The sequence below is a fragment of the Sylvia atricapilla genome, chromosome Z (assembly GCF_009819655.1).
Source record: "Sylvia atricapilla isolate bSylAtr1 chromosome Z, bSylAtr1.pri, whole genome shotgun sequence".
NCBI lineage: Eukaryota > Metazoa > Chordata > Aves > Passeriformes > Sylviidae > Sylvia > Sylvia atricapilla.
In genome coordinates, this window is record NC_089174.1 from 78351824 (window position 1) to 78364708 (window position 12885).

At 41.9% G+C, this 12885-nt stretch overlaps 1 protein-coding gene across 2 annotated transcripts in view; it reads left to right on the forward strand.

The window, feature by feature from the left end:
• Positions 1-1108: 1108 nt before the first annotated feature.
• IPO11 (importin 11) overlaps positions 1109-12885 on the forward strand; it is an 82736-nt gene continuing 70959 nt past the window's right edge. Inside the window, exons 1-4 of one of the 2 annotated variants that reach the window (XM_066339603.1) lie at positions 1109-1220; positions 1708-1777; positions 9479-9563; positions 9848-9991. In XM_066339603.1, the coding sequence (XP_066195700.1) occupies positions 9854-9991 (138 nt within the window). In that variant the 5' untranslated portion in view covers positions 1109-1220; positions 1708-1777; positions 9479-9563; positions 9848-9853. The remainder of the gene's footprint in view (positions 1221-1707; positions 1778-9478; positions 9564-9847; positions 9992-12885) is intronic. The other variant, XM_066339604.1, reaches the window with a different exon arrangement.

The following is a 12885-nucleotide window of genomic DNA, read 5'->3' on the forward strand; positions in this document are numbered from 1 at the left end:
ACTGCAGCCGGCGAGCGGCCTCGAGTGCGGCGGGCGGTGCAGCGCCCCCTGGCGGGCTGGCGGACCCGCGGCGTACCGAAGGGCGCGTGTCCCGGCCCTCGCGCGCGCTCGATCCCGCCGGGAACAGCGGGTCCGTCCCGACGGCAGCGAGCCCCGCGGCCCGCCCCACCCTTCGGGAGATGGAAGCCGTCGCTAGTCTTAAGCGACAGTGGCCAACAGGGACGGCAGAGGTCAGCGGGTTCACCAAAGCTTTCCAAGGTTTGTTAGTACACACGGCGTAGAAACAGGTGTGTTTAGTACTCTGGCTGGCCCGTAAGCACACGGCACTGGGCGTTGGATAGAGGGGCAGGGTGGAAAGGGAAAATGATAGATGAATAAAAGGGAGAGAGAGGAAGAAAGGGAGAGAGAGAAAGTAAGGAAGAAAGGGAGAGAAAGAAAGAGAGGGAGAGAGGGGGAGAGAAAGAGAGAGGGAGAGAAAGGATGGAGAGAGATAAAGAGAAAGAAAGCAAGCGAGAGAGAGAGAGAAAGAAGAAAAGAAAGAAAAGGATTTTGCAGGGCGACCCTCATAAATTTCTGCCAATAAGGTAACGCGGCGCTTTAACCCCGACTGTGCAGAAAGCGCTGTCCGCTCATGGCCCGGAATCGCAGGGCCGATGCAGTCATTCCCAGCCGCTGGCACTCCAATAAAATATACTCTTTTTTTTTTTTACATACTTTCTGTACTTTTTGCTTTACTTTCTCATATCTATTTTTAGCGTTATGGTCTGACAAAAACACCACGCATGTCCGCCGTGGTGCCCTGTCCCGGCTGCAGCCACCCAGAACTCCCCGAGAGCACGCCAGCGAAACGCAGCACAATTCCCGGTTCCCGGCACCCATCCCGACGTCATCGGGCAGCGCGCCCGGGGCCCCGCCCCTGCCGCCGCAGGCCCCGCCCCCGCCCCTGGTCCCGCCCCTGCCGCCGCAGGCCCCGCCCCCGCCCCTGGTCCCGCCCCTGCCGCCGCAGGCCCCGCCCCCGCCCCTGGTCCCGCCCCTGCCGCCGCAGGCCCCGCCCCCGCCCCTGGTCCCGCCCCTGCCGCTGCAGGCCCCGCCCCCGCCCCGGCCCCGCCCCCGCCTCCGCCGGAGAAGAGGCGCGGGCTCCGCTCTGGGGTCGCGGGGCAGTGACGTCAGGGCCCCGCGCCGGGAAGGCGGTGGTGCCGCCGCGGAGTTCCGTGGTCTCGGTTCGTGGGAGGCCGGGAGGGGACGGGGAGAGGGGGGTAGGCGCCTTCGGCCTCCAGCGAGGCAGCGCTCGGGGCATAGATCCCCGGGGCTGTGTCGCCGCGGGCGGCGCTGCTCCTACGCACTCGCTTCGGCTGCTGCTCCGCCGGCTGTACCCTCGTCTGCGCTGCCCGAGCCGGCGCGGCTCCGGCGTGGAGTGCCCGCCACGGGCTGCCGGCTCCGGGGCACCGCGCCCGGGGTTGAGGCTGCGAGGCCTTCCTTACCTACTATACTGACAGCTAAAATGGGCCCGCTCGGAGCTGGGGGGAAATGACCGTTACCTAATTCCAGGGAACAATTTCCCGCTTTCTCCTTGAATCAGTTTTTAGTCAGAGTAGAATTAACGGGAAGGCATGGGAGGAAGATGAGGCGTTAACCTGACAGAGCTTGTTTTTTGCGGGAAGGGGCGCGTACTGGCCTTTATTCTAGGTGGTTGTTTTCTTCCTGCAGGCTGAAGAGCAGCAGTTTTTCTGCAGAGCAGAGTCTTCCCTTAATCCGAGGCAGGCTCAGTGCAGCAGTGGTGAGTTATTTCTCCAGTTTGTTACCGTAGAGGATAGTAGTGTGTGTAAAATACAAGAACGAGGCTCTAAGTGCAGTAGTGATACTGCTTCCCACTTATGCTTCCATATGCCTGGCTTCCCGTGTATGCAGTCATCTCTAACATGTTTGACATGGCTTTTAAATCAGCCCACAGAGCATATCAGCATATCACCAAATTCAAATTATATTCGTGGTATATGAGGTATACCTGAGCTTTTGCAAATGGCATGTTCCTTATGGAGTTCGGTTTCTTGAAACTTCAGTGGCAACACGAAATTTGTCACTACTCTGTTTTTCTTCTCTCTTTCATCTTGTTTTTCTTCTCTCATTCTTTCATTGTACTGTACTCATCAAGGGCACTTACTATGATAATGATAAAATAAAGATTTTTGTCACCCATGCTTTACATATAACATTTCAAAACTGTATCACCAAAAGTGGGATTTAATTGTAATTAAAATGAAAGGTTTAAACCCATTCCAAAGCTTGAGGGCTGACTGAAGCTTGCATTTCCATCTCAGCTGTTTGGCAGTAGTGTGTTCTTATGTGGTCTGTCAAGTCTTTTTGAAAATCTATTACATTAGGTAAATTAAGAGGAAGGCTGGAATGAGATTGACCTTGTAGTATTGGTCATGATGCCTTAGGAAGGCTGACCTGAAACAGAGACTGAACAGCACTAGAGAATAAAGTAGGTATTTATTGAAAGACCTTTAAGAAACCCCCTGGGCAAGACAGGGCCTGACCAGGGCTACACCCAAGGTGGATTTAGAATGGTCACAAGATGGCTACTGGTCACAAGGTCTTTTGTAAGTTTGGTCCATTTACGTATATGGGTTTAATTGTCCAATTACAGCTTCAGGTTGTGAGATTTTGTCATTGTTTTTCTCTTCAATCCAGGGTTGTTAATGCTTTTGAGCCTGAAAGTTGTACTCATTGTCCTTGGTCTCCATCTGGAAAGTGATTTGTTTTGTTTACCCACTCTGTGAAGAGAGCTGACTGACGCTTGATATGATGTTCAGAACCACACCTCTAGGCAGCACAGAATTTGAAATACATGAAAGCTAAAACTTAAGATGACAGTCATCCTAGAAGTTTATTATTAAACGTTAAAAATATATTGTCACGGCAAATACATTGTATCCCTTTGGCTTTTCCTGTATGTCATCAGTACACAAACCAATGGCAGAGTAATTTTTGAGTTAATCCTTGGAATTGTGTCGCTCATTTCTTTACTCCCTGTTTTTTCTGTTGGGAATTTTTGGTCACTTTGGTGGTTTCTGTTTAATGTGAAAGGCCATTCTTCTCGTATGAGTTTTTAATATAATCTGATTCACTTGCCTTAACGTTGTTGTTAGCCTTGTTCGTTGCTGTCCTTTATTACTGTGGTCCTCATTGTTCTTAGTTCTTGTATCCTTCCTGTCTTCTGCATGCTTTTTTCAGATATAGGTTTTAGTTTCAATGTTAAATTTTTGTAAAAATGAAATTTTGGAAATTCTACTCCTGTATTTCTGTCACCAGCAGTATTGTTATAAATGGGCCGGGAGACCTGCTCCTTTGAAAAGCCTTTATTAGTCAGCTCTTTCAAGGGGGAACTCGAGGGGTCGCCTGCGCCGCCGCTGCTCCTGTCGTTGTTCCTGCTCCTGTCGCCGTTCTCGTTCAGGCCGCTGCTGAGGAGGTGTCAGGCGAATCTGCTGCTCTCGCCGCAGCAGAGTCGGGAGTTCCTGCCTTGCGGGAATCCCCAGGAACTCCACTGGGCTCGTGTGGTCTAGGGGCGTCACTTCTTCCCAGTCTCTTTGTGGTTATGGCGAGGCGGCAGAAGCAGAATTCGGTCTCTAGGTAGCTGAGGGTCTTCTCGGTGTTGTAGTGTCTCTCTTTTATCTGGATTTTGTGCTGGGTCCCGGCTTTTGGGTCCGCTTGCCGGCAACTGCACTTCGGTTTGGAGCGGTGCACCATGGAAGCCCTTGGATTTTCCTATTAGGCGGGGCCGGCAGTTCGAGGAGCTGGTGGGGAATGGGGACAGCCTAGCCCGACGGAAGGGGAAGGGAACCCGGGGTTTTAGAGGGGGTATACAACTTGGAATAAGATTTTTGAGGGTACAAACGTTGGTACAAACAGAATAATTTTCTTAACAGACAGGTTACAACTGGCATAACATTTGAAATAGTACAACCTTTTTAACAAATGACAGACTGTGTAAGAAAATGGGAATCTCTTACATTTTATTCATTTCAAGTATGGGAAAAAAACCCCACCTCTGAGTCTTTCCTGCTTTTTGTCTTCTTTACTGTGGCTTAAACTGGGCAACCTATAGATAGCTTAGTTCAGGTACATTAAAGAAATATTAATATGTAGGTTTTGAAAAATCTTAGTAATGCTTAAAACATTATGTTGGTTTTGGTGGTTGCTGTGCACTTCTTATTAGGACTACAAGCATGTGACGTGATTGATAGAAATACTGCAGTGCTAGAAAAGAGATTCATGGAAAAGTTTGCAGAAGGGTGGAGAGACAACTACCGACTTTTCCTGAAGGTGACAGTATCCTTGCTAATGTATCATATCTACAATTGAATGCCAGCATTCCTGTTACTTTTTTCAGGAGTTCTTGCGGCTTTTCAGCATGGAAACTTTGTTTTTCCTTTTTTCCTTGCAACAAATGTGCTGTGAAAGACTGTCTTAAGTTTCCACTTGAACCTTCTGATCTGCAGGGTGTAGCTTTATAGTTGTTCATTAGTTGTATGATCTGCTGATGAGAAACAGCAAGTCCTCTTTGTAAAAGCACTCTTCAGGGAGTTAGTTTTAAGTTTCTGCAAAGTCTTCCTTAGGTTCCACTGTCTTAAACAAGTCCTCAAACTCTTCTCACAGATAATCGGTTTTTGACCGCTCTGTCCTAGTAGCTCTGGCCTCTCTCCAGTTTGTTCCTTCTTGAACTGGGGAAAGGGAGAGCTGTGAGAACCAAACTGGAAATGACGTCCTAGAAGCCATCTTAGGCACTGTGTAAAGAAGGATAACAGCATCCACAGATCCACTTGTGCTCATGAAGTAGTCCAGAATGTGTTTGCACTATGATCAGTAAGAGCACACTGTGGTTTGTGTCATAGGTTTATGGCTTTGTCGTCTTCTGATTTCATAAAATCTGGACTGAATTTATTCTTGCACCTTCTTACAGAGGGAAAGAGTTAATTTAACTCTTAACAAAAGAGAACAGAAATACTCTAAATTAATTGTCTGGATATGAGTGAGTTGTTGCACTGCATTCTCTTGGAGAAGGTGAAGTAGGGAGATGTTTTAGTGATGAAATCCTTTGTTTTGTACCCCTTCAGATGTTTGGCAGTCACCAGTTTCTTTCCATTGCTGATGTGATTTTAAAATCAGGATGTATTTTAGTGATAGGAAAAGTACCTAGATACTTTTTTGTCTGTATCAGAAGCATTTTTTGTTCAGGAAAAAGATTAAACTGGCATGGCTAGTATAAAACTAGAAAGTTTAAGACACTTGGAATAATCTTGAAAGGTAAAATGTGTTTGTAGATACCCTCATAGAAAGGGCATTAAAGAGTAAAGAACAGAACAGAAATGAGGCTTGGATGTTTGCCACTTAAGGGAGATAAAGGAGTTTGAAAGTGGGAATGGAAATATAGGGCATTGGATGATAATGATGAGGAACTGATACTGGTATTTGTGGTCTCTGGAGACACTAACTCGTTGTGCTAAGGGGTGGCATTTGAATGTGTTGTTTTTATTACAGATGTAACTGCACTTGTTTTTTTTCCTGCCAACTGAGACTTGAGAATATGCTATTGTCAATTTCAATATTGTCATATCCAGTGGCATCTTGGAGAGTAGCTTTTTTTTTGGTGGGTTGTGTATAGTCTCTTTTTCCTTGTACAAGACAGAATTCTGGCATGGCAGTAAGAGTCACACTTGAGTTTGCAGCTGTCTAGAACACTTTCTAGAACACTTTCTAGTGAAAGGAGTTTCTTTTCCTTCTTCAAAAATGTTTGTGTGCAGTTTGATTGTTATAGCAATGGATGTGGACCACAGAAAAGCAGGAGAAAGCAATGAATGTTCCTGTTACTGCTCAGTGTTTATTGTGAAGGCACAGATTGACACTAGTAAGTAAAAAAGGGAAATTTCACCCTTACTCGGTAATCATACCTGGAAATTCTGGTTGTTGTGGGGCAAATACAGATCTTGCCTTCCTTCTAGGAATGTGTTGCTTATCAAATTAAGAGACTGCCAGAATTTCTATATGAGCCTCATGTTTCTGAAAGTACCCAAAAGACAATATTTAATACTTACCTCCTGAGTTTCATCTTTAGGACCGTCTTTTAGAAAAAGCTCAGTAGTGAGCAAATCTGTAGAAGTCCCATCAACTGTGGAGAAAGCCCTTGCCCCCTGTGTTTAAGCAATCTGTGAGATAACTTGTGTCCCTTTTTGCCTTTCCCATGCAATAGTGAAGTCAGATGTGTAAGACGTGAAGATTGTCTCCATCCCATAGTATTAGAGCCAATGTTCATAGCCTTTGCAGTTCTGTGAGGCTGTGGGGATAAGAACATCTATATATCCACTGTGTAAATTAGGGTCTGAAGAGCCCTGGTTCATCAATGAAAAAAGGAGGGAAAAAAAAAAAAGATCAGTGTGAGGGCACCACAAAAAACTAAGGTTGGAGAGATCTATCTGGGTTTAACCTCCTGAAGTACAGCTGTGTCTGTCTGCAGGAGTAACTTTCACATGTGCATCTGTACATGGCAGTAATTAAAACTGTATTTTGATCAGATCCCACTAAGATAGAAGCTGGTGCCCTCCATGAGTCAATTTTCTTTACACGGGGCATGCAGAGAATAAGTTTCTTATGGAAATCCTGTTGGTGAGAAGGGAAGGTAAGGACTTTGTCAAGGTCGAAATTACATGCTAGGACCTGAGCCTGTAATGGCTTGACATTGCTGGAAGTCACATATTCCTCCTTACACCTGTAGTGTCCTCTGATGTCTGTGGGATGGTGTGCTTAAGTGGCTTGACTTTTTGGCTTGTTTGAGTTTTTTTGTTATGTGTGCCCACAGTATCCCACCCCTGCCTTTTGGTGGGCAGTTATGGCTCAGTCACAGTTTGTAAGTTTGTTCAAAGTTTACATCACATTTTGACAAGAGTGTGAAATAAAAGCTGCTTTCTAGTCTGTCTTCTTTTTTATGCCTGGCACATTTACCTGTCTAGCAATGTGGTGTGAAAATGATTGGAAAACTTGATCCAAACCAAAACCTGCATTTTTCCCACTGCATCCATCTTTGGGTATTTATGGGGCTCAGGGAGAAGCAGAGGGTTATACTGTTCATTTTGGTAACTGTAGCTCTTTGTTTTAGCTTAACTTACTTGTAGCTAGCTTAAACTGCAAATTCGAGTTTTGTGCAGTAAGGATTGATTCAAAATAGCTTGTTGAAAATTTTTCATTTCCTTTTCTTTCTGCTTTTTTTAAAGATAGAAATTAATGCGAGTAAGACTAGTCACTCACTAGAGGAAAACAGAAACTGTTCAGAGGAATTTTTAGAAAGTAGTAGGAATAAACAGCTTTTTTGTGTCGTTGCCATTTGTATTTGCTATGCATTTAATAGATGCTTTTCCAGTTAATTTTTTGATATCAAAATCTTACAGAATATACCGCTTCCTTAAATATTTTACAGTATTTATAAACCTTATCTAAAAGGTGACATATCTTCAGGGAGAAAATATATTTTAATTCAGTTTTGCTATTCAGCTTCATCCTATTATTGACAGTATTGTGTGAGGACTGTTCTTTACATGTAATCAAAAAGCTACTGTGCAGATTCATTGAAGACTAAATCTTGAGGGCTGTTAAATTCCCTGCCTCTTAATAGAAAATCCTTGAACCAGGGTTTTCTGGGTGATGGGCCAACATTATGTAGAAGTGTGCTGACTTGGGTATCTGCTGTGGTTTTGACAGAGAAAGAACATTGTGTTAAATAAATTTTTGTTTTAACCCATTAAGCTTAGTTTGATTTTTCTTGTAGGCTGTGGTTTTTTGTTTTTTTTTTTTTTGAGCAGTTACTCAGACAGTAGCTGCTCCAGTTTTTATATGGAAATACAAGCCTTTTCAGGAATGAGAAACATTATAAAAAAATAAGCGAGGATTTCACTTTGATTTTTGTTCTTTTTTGTTGTATTTAGAGCTGCCAGCTAACTGTTTTAAAATAAGAAACTGAAAACTGTTTTTTGTGCTTCCATTTTACTGAGTTAAATAAGTATATCTTCTAGTGAGTATAGTTCTAGATGAAGTATATAAATTTCCAGTAGAAGCAGAAGCCATCAGGTTTTTCCTCCCCCTTCTTAAACATGTTGCCCTAGAGGAGCTGCCACTGTTGGGGTGGATTCAGCCTTGGCCGGTGGTAGGTGTGTCTTGGAGCCATCTGGCACTGCCTGTGTCAGACACCAGGAAAGCTTCTTGCAGCTTTTTACAGAAGACACCCGTGTAGTAACCCTCCTTCTGGACAACTGTTTAGAGCACAGAGATTGGAATATTCCTCTCATGGGAAGTATAAAGCAGGGATGGAGTCACCTGTTCTATTAGAGATGTGATTTTGTGCTTCATGGGTTTGAGAGCAGACTTTCTTTAACCTTAGGACCTTCAAATTTCAGTCAGCTTTTGTTGAGGATGATTGGAAATTTAGAGATGAAGATCTCTTTTTAGGGGTTTAATTTTTTTTCCATTTGTGCAATCCTGTTACTGGTATAAAAGGTCTTCAGTATTGTGGCTTGTTTTGTTGTTAAGGTGATTTTTCTAAAAAAAAAAATCAAAATTTTATACCTATGTCAGAATAAATTTCATTTCTCCCACTTTCTCACCATTACTGCAACAATTTTAATCTTGATTTTTTTCCTGAATGTGGGAAAATAATCATTTTTTTCCCATTAAACAAAAGCAAATCAGAGTCATTACAGCTGGAAAAGACCTCCAAGACTGAGTTGAGCATTTGACCAATTGCCACCTTGTCAGCCACACCACTGCACTAAATGCCACATGCAGTCATTTCTTGGCCACCTCCAGGACTGACAATTCCATGGCTTCCCTGGGCAGCCCATTCCAGTGTTTTAACAATCTTTCCATGAGGAAATTCCTCCTGATGCCCCACCTGAACCTCCTTCTCTCAAGAGAAGCTGTTATTTGTTGTTTATTTAGAAAACTAAGTATATGAATATTTAACTGTGTATGTGTTATTAAAAGTTGACATAGGCTTTAAACACTCTTTTTTTATAAGCAGTAAACAGACTTCATAGTTCCTTTCACATATGTGTCTTTTTCTTCTTGTAATGTTGTTTCTGTGGTCATTATAAGTGTAATCTCTGTCATCTGGAGAGCAGTTTTGTTTTGCCTTCATAGAATGCAAAGGTGCATAAGGATGTATATACATTGAAAATTTGGCAATACACATTCATAGTTCAGCTGGTTATGCATTTAGCATTTGTGTGCTAAATAAGAAGGAAATCAAATACATTGAGGAAAACTTTCATATGGGACTAATTGTGAGACTTATTGTTTTCTTTTTTAATTAATATGAATTGTTTTGATGAATTTGAATTATGGAATTTAACTATATGAATGTGTAATTTTCTCTCCTGAAGGAAAAATAAAATGAAAAAATGTTAATAATCTGCATCTTTGCCTCTTTCAGACAACCCCATGGTTTACTCTGCTTACAGCTGAGTAATCATCTCTAGCTGCAGTTTTGCTCTTAGCTGCTCTGCTTGACGAGAGAGGCAACTGTTTTGCAATCAAAATATTTCCTGCAATTTCTCATATCTAGCAAATGTGCTTCTGTTGATAAATTTAATGCTTGCTCTTTCTGCTAAGAGATTCCTGAAAGCAAGTAATTCTATCTGTTTACCAAAACTGCCTGTGAGTGGGTGTCATGCTATCTTTACACTGTGTAGTATAATGAGAAATGAGTGTGGGTTGTTTGGATAATATGAATGGAAAATACCTGTCTATATTTGCTGTCTTTTTCTCTTCAAGTGTATTTTCTCCTTTTTAATGTTTTCAGGTTTTCATGGATCTCAACAGTGCTAGCACTGTTGTTTTGCAAGTCTTGACACAAGCCACTAGTCAAGATGCTGCGGTGCTGAAGCCAGCTGAGGAACAACTGAAGCAGTGGGAGACACAGCCAGGCTTTTATTCAGTCTTGTTGGTAAGATACAGTGGAAAAGTACTATTAAGTAAACTCTGAATAATTATGAGTACTGGTCTCTAGAACACAGTTGAACCATGACCTCTGGCTGAGAGAAGCCCTGAGCTGTGGTCTAGCCACCAGGATCCTTCTGCTGAAGAATATGCAGGCATGATGTGGCAGTGATAGGCACTGTCATCACTGTGTCCCAAGTGAGCTCTTTTCCCAGCCATTCAGAAGGTGGAAATCCAGCCTCTAGCAGTATGAGCGGGTGGTATTGCTGAATCTTTTACTGGCCTGTTGTGAATTGTGGATGGTAGAAGGCCAAGAGGGCCCTTGTGAGAGGAATTGCCTTTACTACCTCAAGAGGCAAGAATCCTTTTATACACCAAGGGAGTAATAACCTTTTCTTTTTTGTGGAGGTGATGCTTAAGAACATTTTAATAGAAGTTCCCTCATGCTTTCCATTGCATTGTGTGATGCCTTTCTGGGCCTGCTTTCCTTTTTGTTAGTGGAGGGAGACTCTCAGGGAGATTATCTGACCTCGATGTTGTAGTAAGATCCTGGAATGGGGAAGGTGAATGCTTCTAAAAGTACTATGACCATTGGTGAAATGGATGCCTTAATGGGGTCAAAGTGATGACAGCACAGTCAAAAAGGAAATTAATCTATTTCAGCAAAGACACTTGAAAGTTAACACTGTTATTATTCTCCAACATCTGTGCATATGTTTATAATAGTCTTTAAAAAACAGGTAAAATGTTTTTTCTACAAATATTTGTCCACAGTCCATAGATTAAATGACTCAGATTTGTGGGTGACATGTTTTGGTTTCTGTAGACCTCTCCTTTGTTTGGAAAATTGAAGGTGAACCCGAGGATTTAGGGAAAGGAGTAGAAGATGATATTTGCAGCTGTCAGATTTCCTGTTATGCACTGCCTTTGCCATAATGTAGCTGTGGTGGTAAATGATCTTGATAGAAAACAGCAGAAATTGCCACTACTGGCATTTTTTTTCCTCTGGATGTTTGCTTTGAGATCTTACACCTCAGAGTGTAGACAAGTTGAGCACTCACAAGTGTAACTGGAGCAGATATGAGTTAATTTTAAATATAAGGGCTAAAAATTCAGGAGTTTAGATTCTTATCAAAGAGGATCAAATTCTGATAATTCCTTTTACATGGTTAGGTGGATTTGTTGGGACCACATCAGCCTTTTTTTTAAGTGTGAAATATCAACATAGTCATCCAAACGAAACAAGTGAAAGTGTCTACCTCTTGGTTTAACATGATCATGACAGATGGGCTGTCTGGGAGGGAAAATAGTTAGCACCTTCATGGTGGAGCAGAAAAGGGTGCTGGGTAACAGGTAAATGTAAATGGAGAGTGGGTAAGACAGCTGATATCTGTGGGATGTGGCAGTATAATTACTTACTATAAGATACAATTGCTTCTGTGACAGTCAGAGTAGAGAAAATCATAAAGAAGTGTGAGACATGCATCCTTGATCCTACCATTTTTAGTACCTATTGGAGTTGCTATCATTACTTTTCTGTGTTTCTCTTTTGAAGGTATTACATATCTCTTTTGATTCAGTGATAAATTGGATGGTTTTGAAAAGAACCTCTGTACAAGTTATATCAGTTTGTATATTGGCTTCACTCCTGTTATTTCTATGACAGCACTACTGTGTTATATTAAATACTTCATGTTTTAGGAAGTTGATATGAAGATATACATTATAAAGAGAAGTTCTACTTGTTTTTGTGTAGATTCTTCGGTCTTTTTTTAAATTTTTTTTGTCTAGGCCCGGTCTTGTTTTAAGGTGTTTTTTATCTGTGTTAAGAAGTTTTTCTTCTGATAAATATTTTAGCAAGGAGAGGAATAGTTGTTTGTAAGATCAATGTAAGTTTCAATATGAGTAGTTTGGGTTTTCCATGTTTCATTTATTTTGAAATATTTTTTTATGATATGGAAGTGATGTTTAAAGTTACCTGTTCATATTTTAATGTGCTTAAGTTGCATTTGGGAAAGGTGAGGTCTTTTAGAGATTCAGTCTGTTATCCTAAATGAGCTTTGGGGAAGGATGGCATATTACATACGGATGATTTCCATGTTATGTGGTCTTTATTGGTGGGCTACCACCTCTCTGATATTTTTCTACAGTTTGCTAATTTTGAAGTCGTTATCTTTGTTGGCATGTAAATCATTTTACTTCCTAGTAATTGGAGTGTGCTAGGGTTTTTTGGGGGGCTGGCCATTACCTCTAGAAAGATGTTCCTATTAATAGAAATAGATTTTGAGAGAAAATACGTTTTGAATCCATAGTGAAAATGAGGTCCTAGGTTTCTGTAGTTGAGTTATTTGAAAGGTTTGTTTATACATCTGCAGGTGTGGAGCCCAAAAGTAGCAGATGCTTTTGACCAGAATCCCTGCATTTTTCAGGTCCCTTCAGACTGGATTTCTAAAAGCAATGAATACAAGTGGTGCACTCTTTCTGCAGTGCACTGTATAGTGAGAATGCTCAGCTCACACATGCTTGGTCTCTAAAGGAGGCAGTAATGTCTCACTCCTTGGGGAGGATCCATCTGATGCAGTAAAAACGAGAGGAGAGCTGCTGTTCAGAGTAGTACCTGTATTGAGATTCAATAGCCCACCTTTATTTTAGTTTCTCATGGTTGATTTTACAATATTACTGTACAAAATAAAATATCTGTATGTACACACAAATATATAAGTGTATACAGATAGATACATATGTATGTATCTATCTATCTATATATAGGTTTTTATTGGTAAAAACTGTTTTCCTAGAATAAGCATAGTCAAATTTTAGAATTGCAGACCTACCAGGTCACTGTTTACAGTGTTGGTAGACAGGATGGTTCTTGGCATATGACAATATAATAAATCTGAA